The following is a 23000-nucleotide window of genomic DNA, read 5'->3' on the forward strand; positions in this document are numbered from 1 at the left end:
TAGCCCAAAAAGTAAAATATTGGGCTGAATACAAAGGCATGTCAAGCGTCTCAAATTTGAAAGCCATGTATTGTATTCCTTTCATTTCAACAAGGTTTTATTTTTCAGTCTCTTTACATTCTGTTAAAAGCACATTAAAGTTTGTGAATACAATGAGACAAGCCCATGTATTAATGTCCTCTTGCTTTCACTACTGTTGTTTTGTTGCTTACTGTTGCAAGCTCAGCAACCAGCTTCTCCTCCTCGTGTGACGTCACACAGCCTGAGGTTTATGGAAGCTGGGAGTGTTTGGAGGAATAATAAACAGCCTCAGACATTCAGCCATAGCAGTTCTCTCTGGTGTCTGCTTGTCTGACCCAAATACAGGTGTCTGTTAAGTGTCTATTAACACATGCTGCCAAGGGTGGCTGCTGTGTTTAACAAGAAACAGTGAACTGAGGTGTCAGGCGCTGCATACAGACAAAGCATTGACGATGAGGTTTATATGCCCCTCAAAGACCTGAGCAGCTCACTTCAGTTACGCCTCAGCCTGGCACAAACGGCTGCAGCAGCTGGAGGCGAAAGTATCTGTGGCTGGATGAAATTTTGTCCTCACACACCTGGAAAACAGAAACACTCATGTGAGGATGCTGTTTTCGTCCACACACACCGTTCAAACACTGAACAACTTGTGCCGTAGCAGTTCAGTGTTCACCTGGATACTGGACTTTCTCCAGAATGTCAGGATGGGAAAGTACATTTTCTCTACTCTCATTCTGAACACAGGGCCACCACAGTCCTCTCTTCTACTCTCTGTACTCATGACTGCTCTCCTAACACGATCATAAAATTAGCTGACAACACAACCACAGTAGGACTAATTAAAGACAACAATGCCCATGGGGAAGAGGTTCAGCATCTGAAACTTGGTGTGACAATAACAACCTGGACTTAAATACAACAAGATAATAGTTGACTTTAGAGGAATACAACTTTACTCAAAACAAGTGGAAAGAGAGGAGAGGACAAGAAGAACCTCCAACAGGTGATGGGGGCAGCAGAGTGGGTGATTGGGACTGCATGACCCACTCTAAGAAACATTTACATAAACTTCAACAGGAGGCCAAGAGGATCATAAATGACCCTTTGAGTCTTTTCCCTCAGGCAGAAGCTACAGATCCCTCAGGACAACATTCCTTTCCTTCTAGAAATGTATCATGCTGCCATTAGAAGTGCCAAACTGTTATTTTATTTTTCTCTGGTTCGAACCAGAGAAATGACTATTTGTGTTCCCCCTGAAAATTACACAAGTATTTCAAAAAGGCAGGGGTGTTTTTATTAAAATGTGCACAAAAATGGTCTTTCTACTATTGTTTACAGCTTTCTCAATAAATGTTGGCTGTAAAAGAGCTTCATTAGAGCCATCAACCCATTCTAATAATTCCTGAGCAACTTTTCTTTGGTATATTTCAACAGGTATTTTGATAATTTACCTTTGGTGATAAGCTTGGAGATTTTGAGTTTGGAAGGCCTCTTTGCCATCACCCTCATCACTAATCTCCTGTGTGATTAGGGAGTTCCACAGGGCTCAGCTTTAGGCCCTTCCTCTTCTCACTATACCTGTTCCTTCTTGGCAACTATGATATTCCCTTTCATTGTTAAGGGCCTGAGTGTTCATGTAATAATAGGCTGCATTTATATGAATGACATTTTCCCAGCATGTTGCTCACTTTAGCAGGTAACAAGCGGCTTACTGGATGGGAAAAATGTGTTCTGATGAAATTCCCAGTCATCACTATTGCATTGTGAAAATGTGTCTGTCATAAAAGGTTCATATAAATCACAAAACAAGTTTTTCCTGTTTCAAAAAGTTTTTGTTGCCATACCAGGTGAGGTAGCAGACAATATTTCTGTTTGCTGCTGTCTTGTCGACACGGGTAGAGGGTTATATTCAGGTATTTTCACCTGGAGCATGCATGGCACTGGACTAAAGGGATGCTGCTAATTTATTTAGTGGAGAATAATACATTTTAACAAGGCAAAAGATGAATTTGTGAATCAGACCCCATGGTCTGCTTAAAGCACCACCAGGTCTTTTTTTGTCTTTTTGCAGCAAGTTGAAATACTCCAGCTGAACAATAAATCCCCTTTCCCCATTTTCCTCCTCCTTCCCTCCTGTTTTCAGTAATCTGTGCTGACCTGGTGAGGGGGTGTGTTACGGTAAGCCTGGGCCCCTTTCCTTGACATTGGTTGTAAATTGATAACAGGACTTGTAGAGCTGAGTCAACAAGCAAAACAATCTGGGCTGGAAAGTGGAACCCAGTGCTGCTGCCCCGGGCTGCTGGGAAGCATGCAGCCCGGAAATCCTGCCCACTGGAGGAACCGTCCCTCACTGAAAGATGCTTGTATTGTAGAGAAAAAGAAAAGCTGAGACGAATACCTAACACTGCAAAGATATTAGTGATTTATTAGCTGGAAATGGAAGGAAAGAGTAAAGTCACTGTAAGCAGTGTTAGCAGAGAGTTTGTTGACATGGGAATTGACTATGTATGTGAAGCCTGGGGTGTTAAGAAAAGGGTGGAGACAAACGGGGTAAACCTTAAATGAGTCACTTCAGTTTAGGAACGCAGCCAATGCAGTTTGTTTTCAACTCTTTTATTCTCTCACTCCACCTTTTCTTCACGTGTGGTTCACCTTCCCAGCGCTAAGATCTTCTTCTCCCTGAAAATAAATAAATAAATCCTCAACAGCCTGACACTTTCTTCCATTGCCTCTAAATCCATGGGTTTACTTCATTCACAGCCTGAGCAGACCAATTTGCACAACTTTACAATGAGCTCCAGGCTGAAAAGCTGGCAAACACACAAAGACATAGCTTCTTCACATGAGGCCACCACGGAGCAGAAGGAGCGTTTTGTTGGGACGCTGCGAGCCTCTGCATGTGTGCATGCATAAATGGAAATGTCGACACAAATATTTAGCACTCCCTTCACAGCGGTGATAAATGCATCAGTACAAAGTGCTCGGATCTAACCCGTCCATTTGTCTTTCTCTTCTCCCGAATGAATATTCAAACACACACAGCAAACAAATGAGGAGTTCAAAGTGGGTCACCAGATCTACGTATGCTGCTGTTTACTATATTGCCTCACTTCCATAATGGAGGGAGCTTTTGCATAATGATTAATAGGTTAAAGAGGAAGTTTTACAACTTTCACTTTGTAGACTTTACTCTATTTGCTCAAACGAAACTTCTGGGGGAAAATGAGGCGACTGGTTGTTTGCACTCGGATGGACGTTTTAGCTCTTCCAGAGAAAAGTGTTTGAAAAGCTTCTGGACACTTTCAGTTTTATATTTAATGCATGTTTGTTTGTGCAACATCACAAGGAATAAAAAACTAGACATTTCTATGAGTTTGAGTAATTTAGTAAACAAAAAGCAAATCATTTGCGTTTATTAACAGCAGATCCACTGGAAGGCCACATAGTTGAGCCACGAGATAAGAGGCGTACAAAAGTGTTCACATCTCATGACTTTTTCCACATTTTTGCTCATTGCAACCATGAACTTCACTCTAGCTCTGTAGAGCATTTGACTAATGGCTGTCCTGCCAACAGATTCCCTCACCTGAGCGACTGATCTTGTCAGCTCCTCCAGAGTAACAGTGTGCCACTCAGGTACTTCTCTGATCTCGCCTGAAGGTAATTGGTTGGGTTGTACTTTGGGGTTTCAGAGTAAAGATGCTGTATGGCACCCCACACTTTTTCAGATTCCTATTCATCAAAAAAAAAAAGTAAAATAAAATAAATGTGTATATTTTTCCTTTAACTTCACATGATTTTTTTTATAAACCCAAATACAATACATTGATGTTTGTGGATGTGATGTAACCAAATGCATAAAAGTTCTGGGTTATGAATATGCTTGCAAATTTCTCTTGCATTTGTTGAGTAGCAACTCAAATAAAACCTTTATTTCACAAAGTAAAGTTTTTTTTGTTGTTTGTTTTTATTTTTACGTAGATGAACACAGAGAAAACAAGAATATTATTCCCCACAGCTGGAACTGTTTCTCTGTATATTTTGTTGCAGAATTTGCTGTTGGCAACAGAAAAATAATGCAGCTTCTTCCTATCATCTCTACTTTAAAATATATGATATTGCTGCTCACCCTGAGGTAATGTTCACTGATACGCCTCCTTTCTTTGAGCTGACAGGGTTGACAATGTCAGGCATGCAGGACTTGTACCACATATTCTTGTAGGGTATTTTTTTTTCAACCTCTCTCCCAGTTTTTTATTCTCTGGTTGTTTTCTGAATATTTCAGGAAATGTCAGTGCAGGGGCTGCTGGGGAGGGAGGGACTTCAGCAACTCTGCTTCAATGAAAAGCGTCTCTTTTGTGAAGCATGAATAAGGAACTTGAGTCTTAGCCAAGATACGAACATGTCCAGAACTCTGCATGCAAACCTCCATACAGCCAGGATTTTTGCAACAAATTTGCGTTTCATGCAGCTTAAATTAAAAGAGAAACTCAGTGTTGATGAACAATGTTTATTCTCCCAGCTTTTAATTCCTTCACCTTATTCATTCAAATTTATGCAGCTCACATCGTGAAAGAGGCTTCTGCTTATCCATGGCGACCGCTCTTGAAGCTCTGAGGAGTTTGCATAGAAATGAGAGGTATTAATGAAAGAGACAACCTTGCTTGATCCACTGCGCCAGAAAGTTTCCCCACGTGATTCCCCAGAGGTCCCTCCTCCCTCCGTCCCTCCCGGAACGCGCAGAAGGATCTCAAGGCGCACACTTCTGCTAAGTGGAGCGTACATCCAGTCCGACCTCAGCTCTGCCTTTAGGTGACTTTACTGTGCAAAACCGGTTCTTTGAAGGACTATACATTTTTTCGAGCTTGTCTGTTTCAATGCAAGCGAAGCAAACAGACTCCACGTCTTCTTCAAATGGGAATCAAATGCGCGCGTAAAACTTTGGCACACTATTTCGCTCGGTGAATTTCGGAGCCCCTTTCTTTCTAGAAACATGCCGGAGCGAATAACTATTTCAGATTTTGTCGAGTTGACAAACGAGGATTTGTCTTCGCCCGGGACTTCCAGCTTCCAGTCCAAGATGAGCGACTGCAAGAGCACCGTCTCAGCCGTGGAAGAGGTAGGAACAATGGTGCGGGGGGAGCCTGTTCACCTCCGTGTTGCCTGTTTACCTGCTCCGCTTTCTTAGCGGTGCCGCTGCAGGTAATGGGCCGCTCACACTCACCTGTGGACGGATTTTTGAAACGCCTTCAAGATCCATGCCCACTTCAGATTTTTGATCGGTTTCATCTTCCATAAAACCGATGGGTGTCAAAGCAGCAGATAAGTTAGTGATCCAATCCAGAGGTAAAGCAGTGGCGTCACCAGGAGGGGGCCATTGGGGCATTTTAATGTTGCTGCTCCTCTTTGTCAGATAGTCTTAAATGCATCGTGTTTTTAATTTAAGAGAAAACAATTTTGAATAGAGAGGAACTTTTACAGACTTATTTTTTAATGTTTGTGTCATTTTAAGTCATTTCATAATAATGCCACTTAGAGATATTCCTCTATAGGTTTACTTGACATGAGTATAACCGATCTCCGATATATGTTGTTGATTTCTTTTTTCTTTCTTTTTGGATGACTCTTGAAGCCAATATTGCTTTTTCTTCCTCAGTTTGCATGATGAAAATTACACAATCATAACAGGATAAATAAAAATAAATCAGTGTTTGATTAAAATAATTGACAGTAAATAAAAAAAATGATAAACACAGAATATAGAAAAATAACTAAATTAAATGTCACAACAAATATAAAATTAATTAAATAAATCTTGAATGTGAAAATTAATAAAAATGAAAAATAACGAATGCATTTGAAGCATTTACCTTTTTACTCTCCCATTTTTGAATCCATCTCAGTCATTTACTGCTATCAGAAACATCTGTATATATTTCTTACTAATTGCTAATTGTACATTTTAAATAAACAAAGTAAAACAGAATGTTAGAATGACTTACTGCACTGTCTGATTTGGAAGTAAAGTCTTAATTTAACCTCTTCTATTAGTTTACAAACAAATGTTATAGCAATACTGTATGTCACTCACTCTCTGTAAATCAAATAGAACAGAATAACTTTAAAACATTTTACTGTTGAGGCTGCTGGATGCTGAGACCTGCCAGTCAGAAGTTATTTGGAAATAACTCCATTCTTTATAGATGTTATCCTTCCATCCCTTTATTGTCTCCACACGTTTCTCCTGGCAGAGTCTGGAGGTGGAGGTGGTGCTTATCACCTGCAGTTGATGGGTGAGAGGCAGGAGATACCTCCAACAGGTCACAAGTCCATCACAGGGCAACATCCTGCAGACAATCATGCACACACACTCATACCTCAGGGCAATTACCGGGAGCAATGCACAGTTATGTGTTTGGACAGAGGCAGACAACTGGAGGACCCAGAGAGAACCTGCACATGCATGGGGAGAACATGCAAGGTCCATGCAGAAAGACCCCAGGCGGCGAATTGAACCCAGGACCTTCTTGCTGCGAGGCAACCATGCTGCCAACAGTTCCACTGTACAGCCTAGAAATATCTTTTGCTAAAGAGGAAGAACAATAACTGAAAGTAAAGTGTAAGATAAAAAAGAGCTTCCCAGATTTTATTGTAAAATATAGTTTTTTTTAAAACTTGCCAATAACATACATGACTCCATTATTTATTTGTAAAGTACTGCTTAACATGCATCCTGCTTCTGCTGAGGATCTTTGCAGCAGAAGAGTCACACTCTGACATGCTGTTTATCTTTTAGTTTAACTTTGAAATGTGAAGATAAAACATGAAAATCAACATAAATTAGTTTTCTATCACAAAATATTAGTTTAATAAACCTCTAGGCTGTCTGACATCAGTGGAAACGACACAGGTTCATGTGTTCTGTCATCGAAACATGATATACATGTAACATGACATAATTCATAATAATTAGTCAAGCTATATTATCAGCTGTGTAGTAGACATGTTACTTTCCACTTGACTTTTTGTAGAAGGTTGAGGTTACTTCTGAGCACTTCTTTAATTTCCACGTCAGTTCTTGTTGTTGTCACTGTAAAGATTTCTAGACAGCTGAATTTCTCTTTCTAGTAAGAAGGACAAAGGCGGGGCTTTCTTTCAACCATCTGATTCAAATTGTGCAGAAACAGTACAACATCTTAGACCAGTGTTTCCCCTGCCCTGGTCCTCAAGGCTCACTGTCCTGCATGGTTCAGGTATCTCCTTGCTTCAGCCCAGGTGATTTCAGTTGGCAGGTGTTTTCTGAACTGCATTCAGCCAAATCAGTCGTAATAAAGCAGGGAACCATCTAAAACATGCAGGGCAGTGTGCCTTAAGGACCCGGGTCGGGAAACACTGCCTTAGACTACAATCAGAATATTTTACTGTTCTTAATTTACTGGATGAATCAAAAACTCTCACCGTTTTGTCTTTTTAAGCACTGTTTTAAGCGTAATAAATCTCAGAAAAAGCTGTATGCTTTGATGACTAAATGAGGATAAATGTCTAAGTGATCAATTTATGTTAGATTTAAAGCTACTTTCTCTAACACAGAATATTTTTTCACTTTTGTGAGCTGAAAAGTTGTAAAAAAAAAAAAATCCCCAAAAACAGACAGATCAGACTCTAAATATACAAATTTGATTTAAAAAGTTGTACATTTCATAAACCGTATGAAGGAAAATCTTATTTTCAAATGCTAACTTTTAAAAACCTTGCTATTTTTTAATAACAGAAACCAGGCCATGCTGTTCTGCTTTGTTATTGCCTCTGCCTGTTTTCCACTCTTACATTGTTGAGGAAAAAGGGGCTGAATGTTGGTCCTCTGTAGCAGTGGTCCCCAACCACCGGGCCGCGGACCGGTACCGGTCCGTGGACCAATTGGTACCGGGCAGAAAATAATTAAATATGTCCGTTCTATGTATTGCGTCGGGAGGTGCTTTTATTTTGAAAATCGTACACCGGATGCCGAGGGTTGTGTCTTGCGCCAGCTCACAACGCGCACCCCCCCCCCCCCCCCTCCCGGTCCGCAGGACATTTACGAAGGCTTGGGCCGGTCCGCTGTAATAAAAAGGTTGGGGACCACTGCTCTGTAGCATTCAGAGTGGACTGACTTGCATCATCAGGGCAGTAAAAGTTACATAAACTAATGTTGCCTTTTAGGAATGAACTGGACATCCTCGATCGACCAGGAATCAGACAAACACTGGCCACATGTCACAAAAAGTGTCACCTGTTGACAGAGTGTTGTGCCTGTGGCTTTAATCATGCTGTCTGTGTTTGTCCTGGTTAGGAAGCATGATGGCGAAGGCCAGTTGTTTTTGTTTTGTTTTGTTTTTTGTTTTTTTGCTTTTTTGAACTGCAGGGTTGGCTTCAGACTTGTTTGAGGCCTCTGTGTACAGCTCTGTTTATTTGAAATGTCTCCTCCCAGAAATCCTCAGGCAAAGGAGGAAACGGGGAGAGAGAAGTTACCATGAACCCTGCCAGAAAATAAAAATTCAAGTGCACACACACATAAGCCCATCCTTTCTCATCTTGTGACAAAACATTATAGATCATTAGGGATCTCATCAGCTAGTCACCCAGATTTTTTATTTTTTTTTTATAAAAAAGAGAATTTCTAATTTGTGTAGAAAATGAATTCATGTCCTGCAAAACTCCCTAAAATAATGCATTCAGTGCAGATATTCTAATAAGACTGAAAACATTTTTAAGGTTTTCTGTAGGAGTTCTTTGGTCTAAAACCATAACAATGAAGCAAAGCTGGACTGGAGAATCCAGTTATTTGCAGCTGTCTGGGTTTTGGTTCCTTATTTTATGGACATGATTTATTGGAAAATACATGACAGAAATAGCTCAGTGGGGAGAGCCATGCTGGAATCCTGCATGTGTGCAATACAGACACACAGATGTAAGGGCAACACACTTTTTAGAACTGGATATAATGTTTAGTCTGCCCAAGAAGCAGAAGTTTGATTAATGACGAGGATGAATGTGTGGGCATGTTTGTGGTTTAGGGCACAGAGGGTATTTAACCCCCCCACTCCCAAACCACACACACACACACACACACACACACACACAAACACATGCACACAATATGGCTGCTACTTATCTCTCCTGATTAGAGGCAAAGACTCAGAGAGATCATAGCAAAAAAGAAAATATGTATTTTTTGTCCTTTAAAGGGATATGAAAAGAGATTTAAAAGTTTCTCTTGGGATTAAACTTTGGCATAGAGTTCTGTATGTAATGTAGGAAATACTGGATCACATGTCAGCTACACACAGATTAGCTCTCAAACAGACTTTGTAGCTTTTAAAGTTTAATCACATGAGACGGGCAGAGCTCCTTATCTGTTGCAGAAAGGACTGGATTTCTGGTCAGCTTGACTTTTCTGATGCATGGAGGGAAAGCAGAGATGCACCAGTTGTGCAGAGACTGGAATTAACCAGATTTCCCTTGACTAACTCATAGAATGAAATATATTTAACAATTTCAAGTCATTGACTTCAATAAAACTAAAATCTCCCACAATTTTTGATGCAATTTTCTTATTTTGAATAAAGTCAGAGAAAGGTTAAGGATATATACTTCATCTTTGTTGGGTTTTATTTTTCTCCTTCAGAACAGCCTTGAATCTATGAAGTGTGCCAAAAAATAAATCCAAACTTTTGCACCACCAGTCTTAAAAGTTGATACAGAACAAGATGGATTCATGTTTTTATGGTGCGTCTGAGTGACAATGGAAAAACTAACTAATTTTACCTGGAAACATTTTTTTCTCCTTTTGTCGTTGTTTGATAAGTCTGTATGAATTGTTGCCTCAGTTTCTTGTTCTTAGCTGACAGAAATGTCAAAAAGCATGGTCGTCTGCTGCTGTAGCAGGTCTTCTTCAGGGTGTTGTGCTCGCATGTGTACTAGATAAATAATATTCTGCAAACCTTGATTGTAGTGAGAGGTTTTTTTAGCTTAATCTGAGTCTTTGTATCATCTTAAACCAGTCTGCTCTTCTCGTCTCACAGCAGCAAGATATTTGTAATCCTACAAATTCCATTCCTTGAGTATTTTCTATTTGTCCAGACTATTCTCCAGAGAAATGGTTATTTGAAATCCATGTAAATCAACAGCTTCTGAAATACTAGTCTGGCACAAACACCTATGTCATGTTTAGTCTCACTTAAGTTCCTGTCCTCTCTGTTCTGATGTTGGTTTGAACTTCAGTATGTCATCTTTCCCATGTCTGGAGAGATAAATATGATCAGTTGCTGCCATGTGATTGAACAGATTCACCTTGTGAAGTGGCTGGAGAAAATGCAACATTTCTTAGTGTCCAGTTTATGAAACAAAGTAAGCTCAATTGAGGCAGCAACTTTCACTAAAACACTTTCCATTCTCCAACTGTAGCTTTCCATAAATACACCCAACATTTGCGCTTTTTGATGAATAAATCAACATACAGGGAGAGTTCTTAACTACGAAGGGCAGGGCTGGGGAAACAACAACAACATGCAACAAGACATGGTCTCAGTCAAATATAAATTACTGTCTCCTTTGAGCTATTTGTGGTGCCTCTTGGGTGGAGTCTCAACACTATCTTACTGCAACAAGTGGCCTGTGAGGTTCAAACCTCGTGGTTTAAACAAGGTTTACTGCTCATTCAGAGTGGAGCCAGGTAGAAACCTGCCTCTGGTCTGCGTCCAAGCACAGCCTAAACCTGAAAAGTTGCTAGTGACACAACTGCACTTGCATCATCTGGAGCTGTGAATGCCAAGCCAAGACAGTAATCTGGATAAAACCTGCCTGCCTTAGTCACACACTGTGAGAAGTTTAGGCAGACAGGGTTTCTCAAATGTCTCTCTGAACGATCGTCAGATTATCTTCCCAACACGTAGATTAGTCAGTTGTTTGATTTCTGTGTGTGTAAATGTTGTTTCTGTGTGTGTTGCAGTGTCTGGAGATGGACAACTCAACTCTGCAGAGGATGAAGAAGACAATTAAAGCTATACACACGTCTGGACTCTGTAAGCACCTGAACAATACATCCATCACCATGGAGGGGGCGGTGCAGGAGGGGTACCATGGTCGCAGTCGCTCTGTGTGGCATTGATAGGTTGCAGCAACCGAGCATCAATTTTACACAAACAGCAGCAAAGAATCACATCATGGAAATCTTAACACAGCTATCTGTGGGCAATAACACTTGGCAATGTTGCTGTTTATGATTCACATAATCTTAACCTAATTATAGTTGACACTCAAATATGTGACTTCTTTGGATTTTCCTCTTGCACACTTTAAACTTGATCCCCAAAGACTTGGGTCTTGACTTTTATTTACACATCGAAGAGTTGATACTTGTCTTAGACTTGGAAAAACTCTAAAACATGCAACTTGTCCTGGACTTGTCCCTGAAAGATATGCAACCCATTTTGTGCCTCTACCAAACTCAACTTGACTTTGATTTGTCCCTCAAAGTGCTGGGACTTGACTTGAAAGATGATTTTAACTTCCATCTCAATGATTTTAGACTTGATAAACCCTTAAAAAAGTGTAACTCAGTTTGGACTTGCCTCCTTTATATTAGTGACTTTGCATTGCCCCTGACTGAGTTGATATTTGTCTTGGAGTTGCCCCTTCAAGTCTTGAAAGTTGACTTGGGGTTGGAAAAAATAACCTCTCAGCAACTTTGGCAACTTGTGGCTTCACAAGTGTGAATACTAGCAGTTGACAAGTTTGAAACAAAATCTAAAATAGTATTGTAAGACGTTTCAATCTTCATATAACACACCCTTTGTATGAGGAAGAAGATGAAATAACATAATCTCTACTTCATAGAGATGGAAAGCATGCCTACTTAGTAGTTTGTTTTGGGATAAATGTCAGCCTTTATTATTGCAAGATAAACGGCTTAGTACTTTGGGAAGCCTCCACATATTTTATCTTACTACACCATCTGAGGATGTGTTGTGTGCATTATGATAATTGTAAATGCTTTTTTATTAAAAAGAGGGAGTGTGATTTAGAAGTGCCTGTGTGAAAGTAAATGTCATGTGAAGCATTGGCAACAATCCGCTGCTCAGTTCAGTGACCTTGAAGTCCAGCAGCGCAGGTTGTTCTCCTACTGAGAGTGTGACATGCAGACTGTTGCAGCGTAATTCAGCAGAAATATGTCGGATGTGAACACTTTCTCAGAAATGTTCAAAACAACTGAGTAACGCAGTCAGAAAACCGTTTTCTCTGGTTAACATCCTGCTTCCTATTTCAATCATCCAACGTTTTTTTTTATTGCCAGAACCAGGCAGCTGCACTGAATTAGGCAACCCGATACAGTCAGCGGCTTTCCCGTATGTGCAGAGTAGAAGTCCGTCATTACTTCCATGTTCTTCCTGTTTATCTAAGTAAAATCATATGGAGGAGTTCCGGTAGTGTGATGATTGGAGGCCAATAGGACTATTTAGTACTTCTACATAAATAGGGTAAGTTGTGCAGCCTCCCCTCCCCCATGTGCAGGTCAGATGACCCCTTACCTTGTCACACATGCAATAACACGTTGTGAGGTACGCCTTGTTTTCATTCACTTTGACTCTAAGTACACATTTTCTTCCACATTGCTGCGGTTTGTGACTCTGTGTGTGTTCTTGCAGACCAGTCAGTGTAGAGTTTCTCTGGTGGTATTTAACTTTTAAAGGTCGGCTGAAAAATCACCCTCAGGCGTTTTGGTGATTCAGCTGCTAGCTCTGTGAGTTTCATGAATTTATTTAGAAAATCAAAGTTTCTTGGCATTTATGTTTGCCCTAATTTACCTGCTTTATAATTCTCCATTGTTATGTTATGGTAAATGTTGATTTCCTTTCTCTTTTGGGGCTAGTTAGAATAACTGAGGTGAAAGCCTTTTTCGCCCTATCTGGGGATTTTTGTTTTTTCAGTTTTCACACTGTTTATAGAAATTACGTCAGCTGACAGAGAGAACGTCATGTCTCCTACTTCACTCAGTGTGACAGGGAATGGAAACATGCTCCTGTTGCAAAAATAAAAAGCCTTTATTTTCAGCAATAAAACTATAAATGATGGTTTTATAGAGAGCGTACTTCATGAAAACATGTAATAAACTGTGCATATATTTTGCTAATGAGGAGCTTTGTGTTGTTGCTTTTTGAGGATGGGAAAGGAGAGACAAGTGTGTAGTTTAGAACCTTCATGCAACTTTTTTAATTGGTCTTTAACATCCTGCAATAAGCTAAAACGTCATCACAGAAAACTGGGACGTTGGGAGGAGGTTAGGTTGTTCCAACCTCCAGAAAATGAAGGAGGTGTTGTGACACATGAACACCAGTTGTTGTCTTTGACTTATGTGGGACATTTTTGATTCACTCCCATTGTAAATGGTTCATATTTACTTTAGATCAGTGAGGGGAAATGTACAGTGTTCTGCAACGTTAGGCCTGGGAATGTTATTTTTCTGTCCCATTAGTGCTTCACTTTATTTATTCATTCTGTTAGTGCCTCCGTGTGACCAAACAATTGTTTGTACGGTTTATATAGGGATCAAACTCTGTATGCTACACTGCTGGTGCCAGAAAGCAACATGGAAGCATCATTTTCTTGGCGCATAATTTCATGGCAGCCCTGTGTGGTTAATGCCCATCGGTATGTTTCTTTCAGGGTTTATTAAATGTCTGATGATGCTGAAAACGTTTTGACACCATGAAGTGATTTTTAACACTGTTGCATGATGTTTCTAGGTAAAACAATGGGATTTAGTCCTGAAAGTAGCTTTTTCTTTCTTCTCCTGTAGCCCTAAAAGTGATTTAACTCAAAAATCTGCAATGACTTCTTTTTTTTTTTTTTTAATTGCTACACTTTTCCACTGACTTTTAAGTGAAATTGCTTGCACAGAATCAACAATTTTGATTACTACTTTGAAACATACACATGTGCGATATGGAACATGTGCAATGCAGGTGGAAAATGTTCCATGTCTCACAGTTGGAAACACCCTTGAGTTTGCACTGGGGAATATCTGAAACAAAATGGAGGAGGAAGTCAGTCTGTAAGAATTAGAAATCCTCCCCCTCAAAAACTCCCCCTTGATGGTTCAGGGTAAATCCTGGTGCTGATTTATAAAACTCAAGTTAAAAGCTTTTTCTTGTCTGTTTTGAACCATCTTATATGTCTGTTTGGTTAATTACTGCTACTTTGATTGGAACAAAACCCAGAAACTTCTCCACTAATAACAGAAGTATTATTTTCATTTTTGATTTTTAACTTTCTTTGTTTTCAATTAAACTTTTCTTTAAGATGAAACCTTCTGACAGACAGTATGAGCCAAACTGGTACTTATGTTGTTTTTCATCAAGTTATAACAGGATCATAAATGTCTCACGTAATTGTAAACAAACATTTGCCAATGACAAACCAATTTATGCTCATGAAGATTCAAGTCTTTAATCTGCCTAAGGTCATGACCCCTGGCCGTATAAACCACAGAAACATGGATGTTTATATGTCTGCTGCTCTATTCTGTCCCACATGTTTGTCAAACTCTGTCTGCCATCATCAAGTTTTCTGAACTTGTAGTGCAAGTCTGAGTAATTTGTTTTTCTTTGTCTGGGTCAATCTTCACGCTCTGCTTGTCTGTGTCTTTTTTTATTTCTTTTTTTCAGCACATGTGGAAAACAAAGAGCAGTACATTGAGGTGATGGAGAACTTGGGGAACAGCCACCTGAGTCAGGACAACAATGAAATCTCCACGGGCTTCCTGAACTTGGCCGTTTTCACCAGAGAGGTCACGTCCCTCTTCAAAAACCTGGTGAGGGGAAGAAAGTGCAAATGGAAATTTGAACTACAAAGACAGTAGAGTGCTTAAGAACGGAGACAAAACAAAGATGAAAAGAATGGTGTAACCTGAACACAAACGGTGTGTGAAGAAAGGGATTTTTATGAGCTGCACCTTTTGCCTGGGACTGTCCAGAACCCTCCCACTGATGTCTCTGTGGTGTTGATAATTTATCCCAGGCCTCTATGTGTGAGGCGTGAGTCAGAACCAGCACACATTCACCAAACCCTCTCCCCAAATTGTGTCAGTCAGGGCCTCTCAGTGGAGACGATGCCTAACAGATGTTAAAAGTGGATCTAAATGATTAAATGAGTGATTTAAGGCATACATTGATCTGCTGTCACATGTTCACAGTGTTTTCCTGTGTCAGATTAAACTTGTTATGAACTTGCTTGCCTCAGCTTCTGGAAACCACCCAAAGCTTTCCTTCTGGTGTCCAGGCCGCTGTGTCAACACAGCAAGGTTAGCTGTACAGTCGACTCACGGAAGTGGCTGGACATTATTTATCTTGAGGAAGATCAGTTTACCAGAGAAGCAACACAAGAAGCCTGTGCATGGTTACCTGGAGGTTGTAGATGTGTAGCTATGCTGAGAGCCAAAAAAAACAATTTGATTTACTTCGTTGACCGGAAACTGTGGCAGCTGCGCTCATGAACAGTGGCTCTCAAAGTGTTCACACCCCTTACAAAACTCCAGGTTTTTGTAAAATAGAAGTGATTAAAACTATTTCCTCCTTTAATTTGACACATATGATGTTCAACTGTGTAACAAACTTGTTGAGAGAAAAATCTAAAGTCTACAATGACCAATTTGCTACACCAACAGGATTTAGTCTTCTTGGGTAAAAGTTTTTGAGCCTACCTCATTCTGACTTTACTATACTTTACAAAATTTGTCCAAATGTGTTGGATGAAAAGTGGAACCACTCTGGTTGATTTTAGGTCTACTGTGATGTTGCATCATCTTAAGCCTCCTTGCAGAACCCTGAAGGTTTTGGGACTGTTGTGAATTTCATTCACGTTCTCCCCAAAAACGCAACCCCAGATTATAATCATTTGTTATAAAATTTACCCTTTCAATAGTTTACCACAAGGTTCTACTTGGTTCTTGTAGATTCATTTTTGTTTCTGTAGTTTGTGACTGTAGAGTGCATCCTGTTTGGGAACCTGTTTGTTCCTCCTTAATTCATCACCAAAATGTTGTGACCTCCCAAATCTGAACTTAATTACAACCCACTCTTTACCATTACCAAACTTCTACCATCACAGTTGCATCACACGGAGCCTCACATCGTTCATTGGGTGACTCATCAGTTCAAAATGAGTGCACCTCATTTTCTCGTTCCCAGAAATGCAGGCCTATTGGGAAATATAGTAAATATGCAGAGTGAATTCTTTGAACATGTATAAGGGTGTGTGTGTGTGTGTGCAATGATCCATGTTTTCTTTGATTGGTGCCATGTGTGATGTTGTAAAGGAAACTTAAACTCTCTTTAGTCATTAGCTGTTTGATTTCATCTTTTAGGTCCAAAACCTCAACAACATCATGGCGTTTCCTCTGGAAAATGTGCTGAAGTCTGAACTCCGGGACAGCAGATTAGTGAGTATGAACACCATGACAAATAACACTTCAGCAAAAACAACTTCTAGAGTTTTTAAATGGCATTAGCAGCTACCAAGACATGAAGAGATTCTAATATTGCAGCTTTAAATTAATTGTAACCTTATTATTACAGCTTTATTAATGGATTTATTATATTTATTGTAGCTCTTTGAAAAATATTTTTATGCTGTCCAAAGTAATTCTTTCAGTCTCTAGTATGAGGTAAACAGCAACACACGAGGCCTTTTTATTAAAATGATCGTAAATACAAATTTTAAATTTATTAATAATCTAAAAGAATCAGTTTCACTTTTTAACTGAAATAATTCATTTTTTCAATGATATCTTAATTATTTGGCTGCAATGTGCACTTCTCATGTTTTATGTTTTGCACAAAGACAGTAATATTCTTGTTTTTATTCTCAAATATAAAAAAAACACATCAGTGAGTGGCAGGATGCAGTTCTTTGGAAACAAATAATTTAATTCTTTTTAAAATATTTTATTGCCTACATGCCATGACATGGCATTCCTTTAGAGGACTCTTGGATCATTTGTAGTAAAGGATCTGCAGCCAAAAAATACTTTTATAATCAACATGAGGAAAGCTCAGCTTAACATCAATACAGTGTAGGGTTGATATGTTGATCATTTTTCTGGATTAACGGATTAATTGGACAGCAAAAGGTGTGAAAGGCAAAGGATGAGATTTTTGTTTTTGCAGAATTTGAACCAGCGTTTCAGGAGTTTTGGGTAAAACATATTTACAGATGAAGGTGTTTTTTTATCTTAAATTCTAAACATATATATTCTTGTACAGTTTGGCTTAATTACTGCTCTAAATATGTTGTTTTTTTGTTCAGCAAATGGCATGTATCTTAGTCTGTCATCGATTAAATGACTACTAAATTACTTCAGAAATTGATTCATCACAATTAATCGGATTAATCATTTCAGCCCTGGTTTACATCTTTGGACTCCTACCAAAAATTTAAAATGGGTGCTTTTAGGGTGAAATTCTTTATAAGTAAATGGAGCATTAAATGATATTAAGAAAAAGCATAATTTTATGATGGATGATAAAATCAGAATGAGCTTTATTGGCCAAGATTTCGTGCACAAACAAAGCATTTCACTTTGGTTCACTTGCACACATTGCACAGCTTTACAACTTTACAGGAAATAAAATAATAGATCAAAACAGCAATTCATACATACATATATGACTATGTACACCCAATATGGGTGATAATTTATGAGGTTATTAATATATTATTTTCCTACACAGAGACAATAAATTATCTCCGATTCTGTACAGATTATGTAAGCTTGAGTAAAGCCTGGTTCTGCCTCAGTGTTGCTTTCACGTGTCTTGCTCAGTATTTTAGTTCTCTTGATTCACCATGCCAACAAACCAGTGAGTAACAGCAGACGAATGCTTAGGTAAACTCTTGTCCCTGCCCTGTCTTTGAACAGCTGACTCCATGACTGGACTTTGTTTCTCTGTCACTGTGGCGGATGGCAAATTGCCACAGAAATCCAAGACGGCGCGCAGGTTGACGTAACCGAAGGAATTACGTCTCTGTTCTGAAACTATTCTCTTCTCTTACAGGAGCTGAAGAAACACATGGAGAAAAGTTGGAAGGATTATGACATAAAATTGTAATTACGCTCATCTTTTTGCTCTCATGCTGCAACATTCTTGATGTTTACTCTGAGAAAAAACTGTTTGAATGAAAGACAAACTTTTTCAAACTTTGATCTATCATATCCATTTGCTGTGCTATATAGGAAAATGGAAGAAAAGCAATGCATATTTTATTATAAAGGTTTCTTTAATCTCCTGTACTAAAAGAATGATAGTGTAACAGATTGCCTTCAAAATGTTGTAAAAATGTCAACATTTGGAGGAGCTGCACACATTCAAAGCTCAGGTGGGCTAGTTAAAGTCCAGACCTAAATCCAATCAACTATTGATGTTCACAGAAGCTGTACATCCTATCTGAGGGAATATGAGCTATTTTGCAAACAGGAATGGAAACATTTCAGTTTCTGGGTTTGTAACGCTTGTAGAAAACCTGAAGTTTTAAACAGTCTGAATACAAATCCACTCCGCAGCTCTTGGACTTTTATTTGCAATATAATAAAAACCATGAACCACTTTTTCCATTTTCACTATTCTGTCCTCAGTCATATAAAATCCCAGTGAAATATTGAAGTTGTGGGTTTAACTGGAGAAAATGTGACAAAGTTCAGTAATTATAAAATACATGAAAGCACAGAATAATATGTCGTACGTTTGGTTATTTCCCGTTACTCTGCAATAAAATAAAGCCCAGACACCTTAAAGCATGCAACGTCTGTGCTGTCAAATGTTTTCTACTGATATAAACATGTTTTACCTTTCCTGGCTTTCCGTCAGCTTATCTGGTGAGTTAGTTTAAAAAGAACCATTCTTTTATACAATGACACAACAATATCTCTTCAGAAAACACTTTTAAACACGTGACGATGATAAATGATTAAGAATGATCCTCTATTTTTGTTGCCTCAAATTCTGCTTTCTTCTTCCCTTTTTTAGAGGGAAGCTGGAGAAGGAAAGAAGGGAGAAGACGCGGCAGCTGGGGGTGATGAGGAGAGATGGATCCGACGGAGGGGAGGACATGGAGAGGGAGAGGAGGATTTTCCAGCTGCAGATGTGTGAGGTGAGAGAAGGCAGGGATCAGGGCCAGTTCAAACATTAAAACCTAGACTCTTGCTTACCTGTGGTGGCTTTTATTTATTTATACACTGGTGGTCCGCCTTGTGGGTTGCATTTTCCATCTGGGATTGACATTTTCCTTTCACAGGAGTTATGTGGTACTTTGTGTTTTCTCATCAGATAAAACCCCAACAATTCAGGTTTGTGGCTGCAAAGTAACAAAATGTGAAAAAGTTCGAGATGTGAATACTTTTCAAAGACGTGGCTATAAACAAACTAGCTGGTGTTTCCTGTCTGATATCTTGCTGGTTTTCTCCCAGTACTTAGAGCCTCATCATAGAAAACAGTGGGCTGCCTACTGCAAGGAACATTTGATTAAATAGCAGGGCAGAACAGAAAGCAGAAACTAAATCTCAATATCTACTAATTCTTTCTGTGTAGAAACAAGCAATAACACTGCAGTACAACTTGCTGATATAAGAAGCAGGGTCTTTGTAAAAAAGCTATTGCTTCAGAAGTCATGGGATTGTTGATGATTATTTTTTGTTGTCATGTGGCTGATATTTATTGTAATAACTACCATACTGAAAGGCTGACAGCAGTTGGTAATAAGCAGCAAATGGTAACAAAGCTGTGGGAAGCTAAAGCAGCTGCTTCATGCTGGTGATGTTCATATTCATTCATTCATTCCAGGGTTTTTAACTTTGTGTCGGTGTAAAAGTTCCACCAATCAGGATTTTGTGGCCAGTATCTAATATTTGACTTTTCTGTAACCTTTGACCTGCTAACACCTGTTTGGACCTGTTCCACTTCCTCTGTAAGGATAATAATAAACAGTATTCAAAGCACATTTTACTAGCCTTGTGTGAGTGAGTGGTCATTAATTATTTACATTTAGAACCAAAGGTGACATTTGCTGTGGGTTTCACTATTACTTTCAAAAAAAGTTGAAAAGACTACAAGAGAGCCATTTTATGCTGTTTTTAGTTTCTCATGTTAGCATTCAGCATGCTTAGCTTTTCTGAAGTACAGTTTTCCTGTGTCTTCACTGGAGAATGTTGAGCTTTATCTTAACCATCAGACTGTTGAAAAGTCTAAATATATTTCCAACTTTTAGATGTCTCATAACAGGCAGACCTTAGAAGTTTGGAAGGATTAAAAGGAGAGACTTTGCTGTCTTGCGTTTAGCCTTCCTGTTATGCTAAAAGTCTCACTCCTATGTAATCAGACACATGTCACTGCCCAAAATGAGAGAGATTTTACTGAAGGTGTTGGTGTGTGTGTCAGATGAATATGTAGCTCTTGTAGAAGTAGCTGGGCAAAATCCTGAGGTCTGTAATTTTGACATAGACCAGCTGAACACCAGTAGAAGAAGCAGGAGAAAGGAATTTCCATTTCAGTCTTCCCTCCTCCCTCCCTGTTCATACACACATCCAGGAAAACTCAAAGAAACAGGCATGAATATAAACATAATAGAAAACAGGTCACTGAGTCGCGTCGACTACAGAAAGACAGATGGTTGTTTAATGATGCTCACAGTGCAGTTCTTCCTTCCACACGCAGCTTTCTGTTTCTCTGAAGTCTTTCGAATCCATTGACCTACTAAAGTGCTGTAAAATGTAACCTTTGAAGGAGCATAAAGATATATTGGAAAGAATGCAGCACTAACAACAAGAACAATGTTGGTTGTAAAGTATTTTCTGAAAAATAAAACTGCGGCTCAGTTTTATGAAGCGGTTTTAAACCAAAGGTTTTTTATGTTTTTAGTATTTATTGAAGATCCAAGAGCTGAAGGTGCGCCAGGGACCTGATCTTCTCCAAAGCCTAATCAAATATTTCCAGGCCCAGCTCAGGTTAGTCTGTCAGCTATTATCAGTTCCCACATTTTAACTGTAGACCATAATTTTATTTAATACATACAAATGTTTTTACTTGCATACTGAGCTACTTTTGCAGCCACAGCATGTGATGTTTGTTTGCTAGAAACCGAAGTATTCAGAATCTGATACCAGTCACGGCTCATCGTGTTGCTTTCTTATTTCAGTTTTTTTCAGGATGGGCTGAAAGCTGCAGAGAATCTCACTCCATTCATTGAGAAACTTGCTTCTTCTATTCACACGGTAAACAGAAACTGCTTTTTTCTGTCTGTCTTTTTTTTTTTTTTTTTTTTTTTTACATTCGGTCAGTAAAGCAGGACCTGAAACTTGGAAAACTGGGGAAATCCCTTCCAACTTCCTTAACGTTTGGAAATCAGGAGACTTGAACACACTGAGTTACATGAAGTCTCTGCAGATTGTGTATGGTGGCCTATTTTTACCTCAAATTAAATTCAGTCATCTTGTTTATAGTCACACATTGATATAACCTTCTTGATCTTGCTGAATTGGGACTCATAAACAGTATTTCCCAACTATTGTAACCTAAATAACATCCCTTTCTAGTCCTAATCGCATCATGCCAGCATGTTTACATCCTTTTCTCATTTCTATTATTCTGTTGAGGTTTTAATTGCCTCCATTACAGTTGGATACAAGATAACACGGCGTCCTGCTTGTATCTGAGATCTCATTTTTTTAGACTAACAGCACCCAGATTATAAATGACGTCTTTATCAATTTATCCGTCTCTTGTTCAATCCTTATCACTTCTAAATGACACACTGAGATACTTGAGCTCTTTCACTAGAGTCTTGTGCCAGGTGGAGCAAAACACCTTTTTTTTTTAGAGCCTCTTCTCCTGAATCCAAGGTTCAACAATCAGTCGGAGCCTCTTTTCTGTGTGAAACTTCAGTAGTAAAAACAAACTCTCAGGTTCCTTGTTTTTAAAAAGTTGAGTGGTCTGCCAGTCCTCCATTGCTCATTTGATTGCTGGAAGATATAAACATTATAATAAAGTGTAATTTATTTATAAATTTTTTTTGTATTTTTAGTTAACACATTCACACTTTGCACTGCTGTCTCAGTCACACGTAGTTCCAGTAAGGTTGTTTTATGCTTCCTGTATTAAACATAAAAAAACTGAACTTAGTGGCTCCAGAACATCAGACCCAGTGAAGAAGAGATGAAATCTGACAGAATGCCTCAACAGCTCCAAGCCTCGTAAAGATGGGGCTGAGCAGACTGTTTGGATCGATCCTGTGGATTTAATGTGTCTTTAATAACCAGTATTACCGTAAACTCCATATTACTGGAAATGCATGAGGCAGTTGCATTTTTGTTTTATTATACCTCTGGATTCAAAAGTCAGAAGAAGTAAATCATGTTTGTGTTGTTTCTGATGTCATCTCAGAAGGTAACGTGTGGACATGCCACACATATTGACTATCTAACCCTCAGTTTAACCATCCACTCATACACTCCCTCTGCACCTATTTCCTTCAGTTGTAATGAGTCACCAAACGGATGTCTTTGACCCCTCAGAAAAATCCAGAAAACCTTTTTTTAGATTTGACTGATCTTTTGTTTCATTTTCATTTTAAATCAGTGGCAAAAACCAAAGTCTCTCTTCTGAAGGGTGATGACTGCTCCTCTCCTCTCCAAGTTCAGCTTGCAGCATTGCACTTTGTCTGAAAGATTCCCTTATTTACATTTTTTCTTGATGCAAAACCAAATTTTCCAACCACTGGTCTCCAGTCTGCAAAGATGTAGCTTTATTCTGCTTCCAGGGAAAATCACCAGAAAACGGCTGCTAGCAGCGGCACCGGGAGCGTTAGATGTTTTTCTGGTTCTCTGTGAGCAGAAGCAGAACACTGACCTGTTCAGACATGCCAGACCTCAGCCTCAAGAAGGAAGTAAAAAATCA

At 39.1% G+C, this 23000-nt stretch overlaps 1 protein-coding gene across 1 annotated transcript in view; it reads left to right on the forward strand.

Annotated features, from left to right (window-relative positions):
- The first annotated feature begins 4721 nt into the window (after nt 1-4721).
- asap3 (ArfGAP with SH3 domain, ankyrin repeat and PH domain 3) overlaps nt 4722-23000 on the forward strand; it is a 36137-nt gene continuing 17858 nt past the window's right edge. The window contains exons 1-8 of the mRNA XM_044142054.1: nt 4722-5140; nt 11009-11081; nt 14724-14869; nt 16421-16495; nt 18111-18160; nt 19080-19203; nt 20967-21052; nt 21244-21319. Coding sequence (XP_043997989.1) covers nt 5015-5140; nt 11009-11081; nt 14724-14869; nt 16421-16495; nt 18111-18160; nt 19080-19203; nt 20967-21052; nt 21244-21319 — 756 coding nt within the window. The 5' untranslated portion in view covers nt 4722-5014. The remainder of the gene's footprint in view (nt 5141-11008; nt 11082-14723; nt 14870-16420; nt 16496-18110; nt 18161-19079; nt 19204-20966; nt 21053-21243; nt 21320-23000) is intronic.

The sequence above is a fragment of the Gambusia affinis genome, linkage group LG16, assembly GCF_019740435.1.
Source record: "Gambusia affinis linkage group LG16, SWU_Gaff_1.0, whole genome shotgun sequence".
Taxonomy (NCBI): domain Eukaryota; kingdom Metazoa; phylum Chordata; class Actinopteri; order Cyprinodontiformes; family Poeciliidae; genus Gambusia; species Gambusia affinis.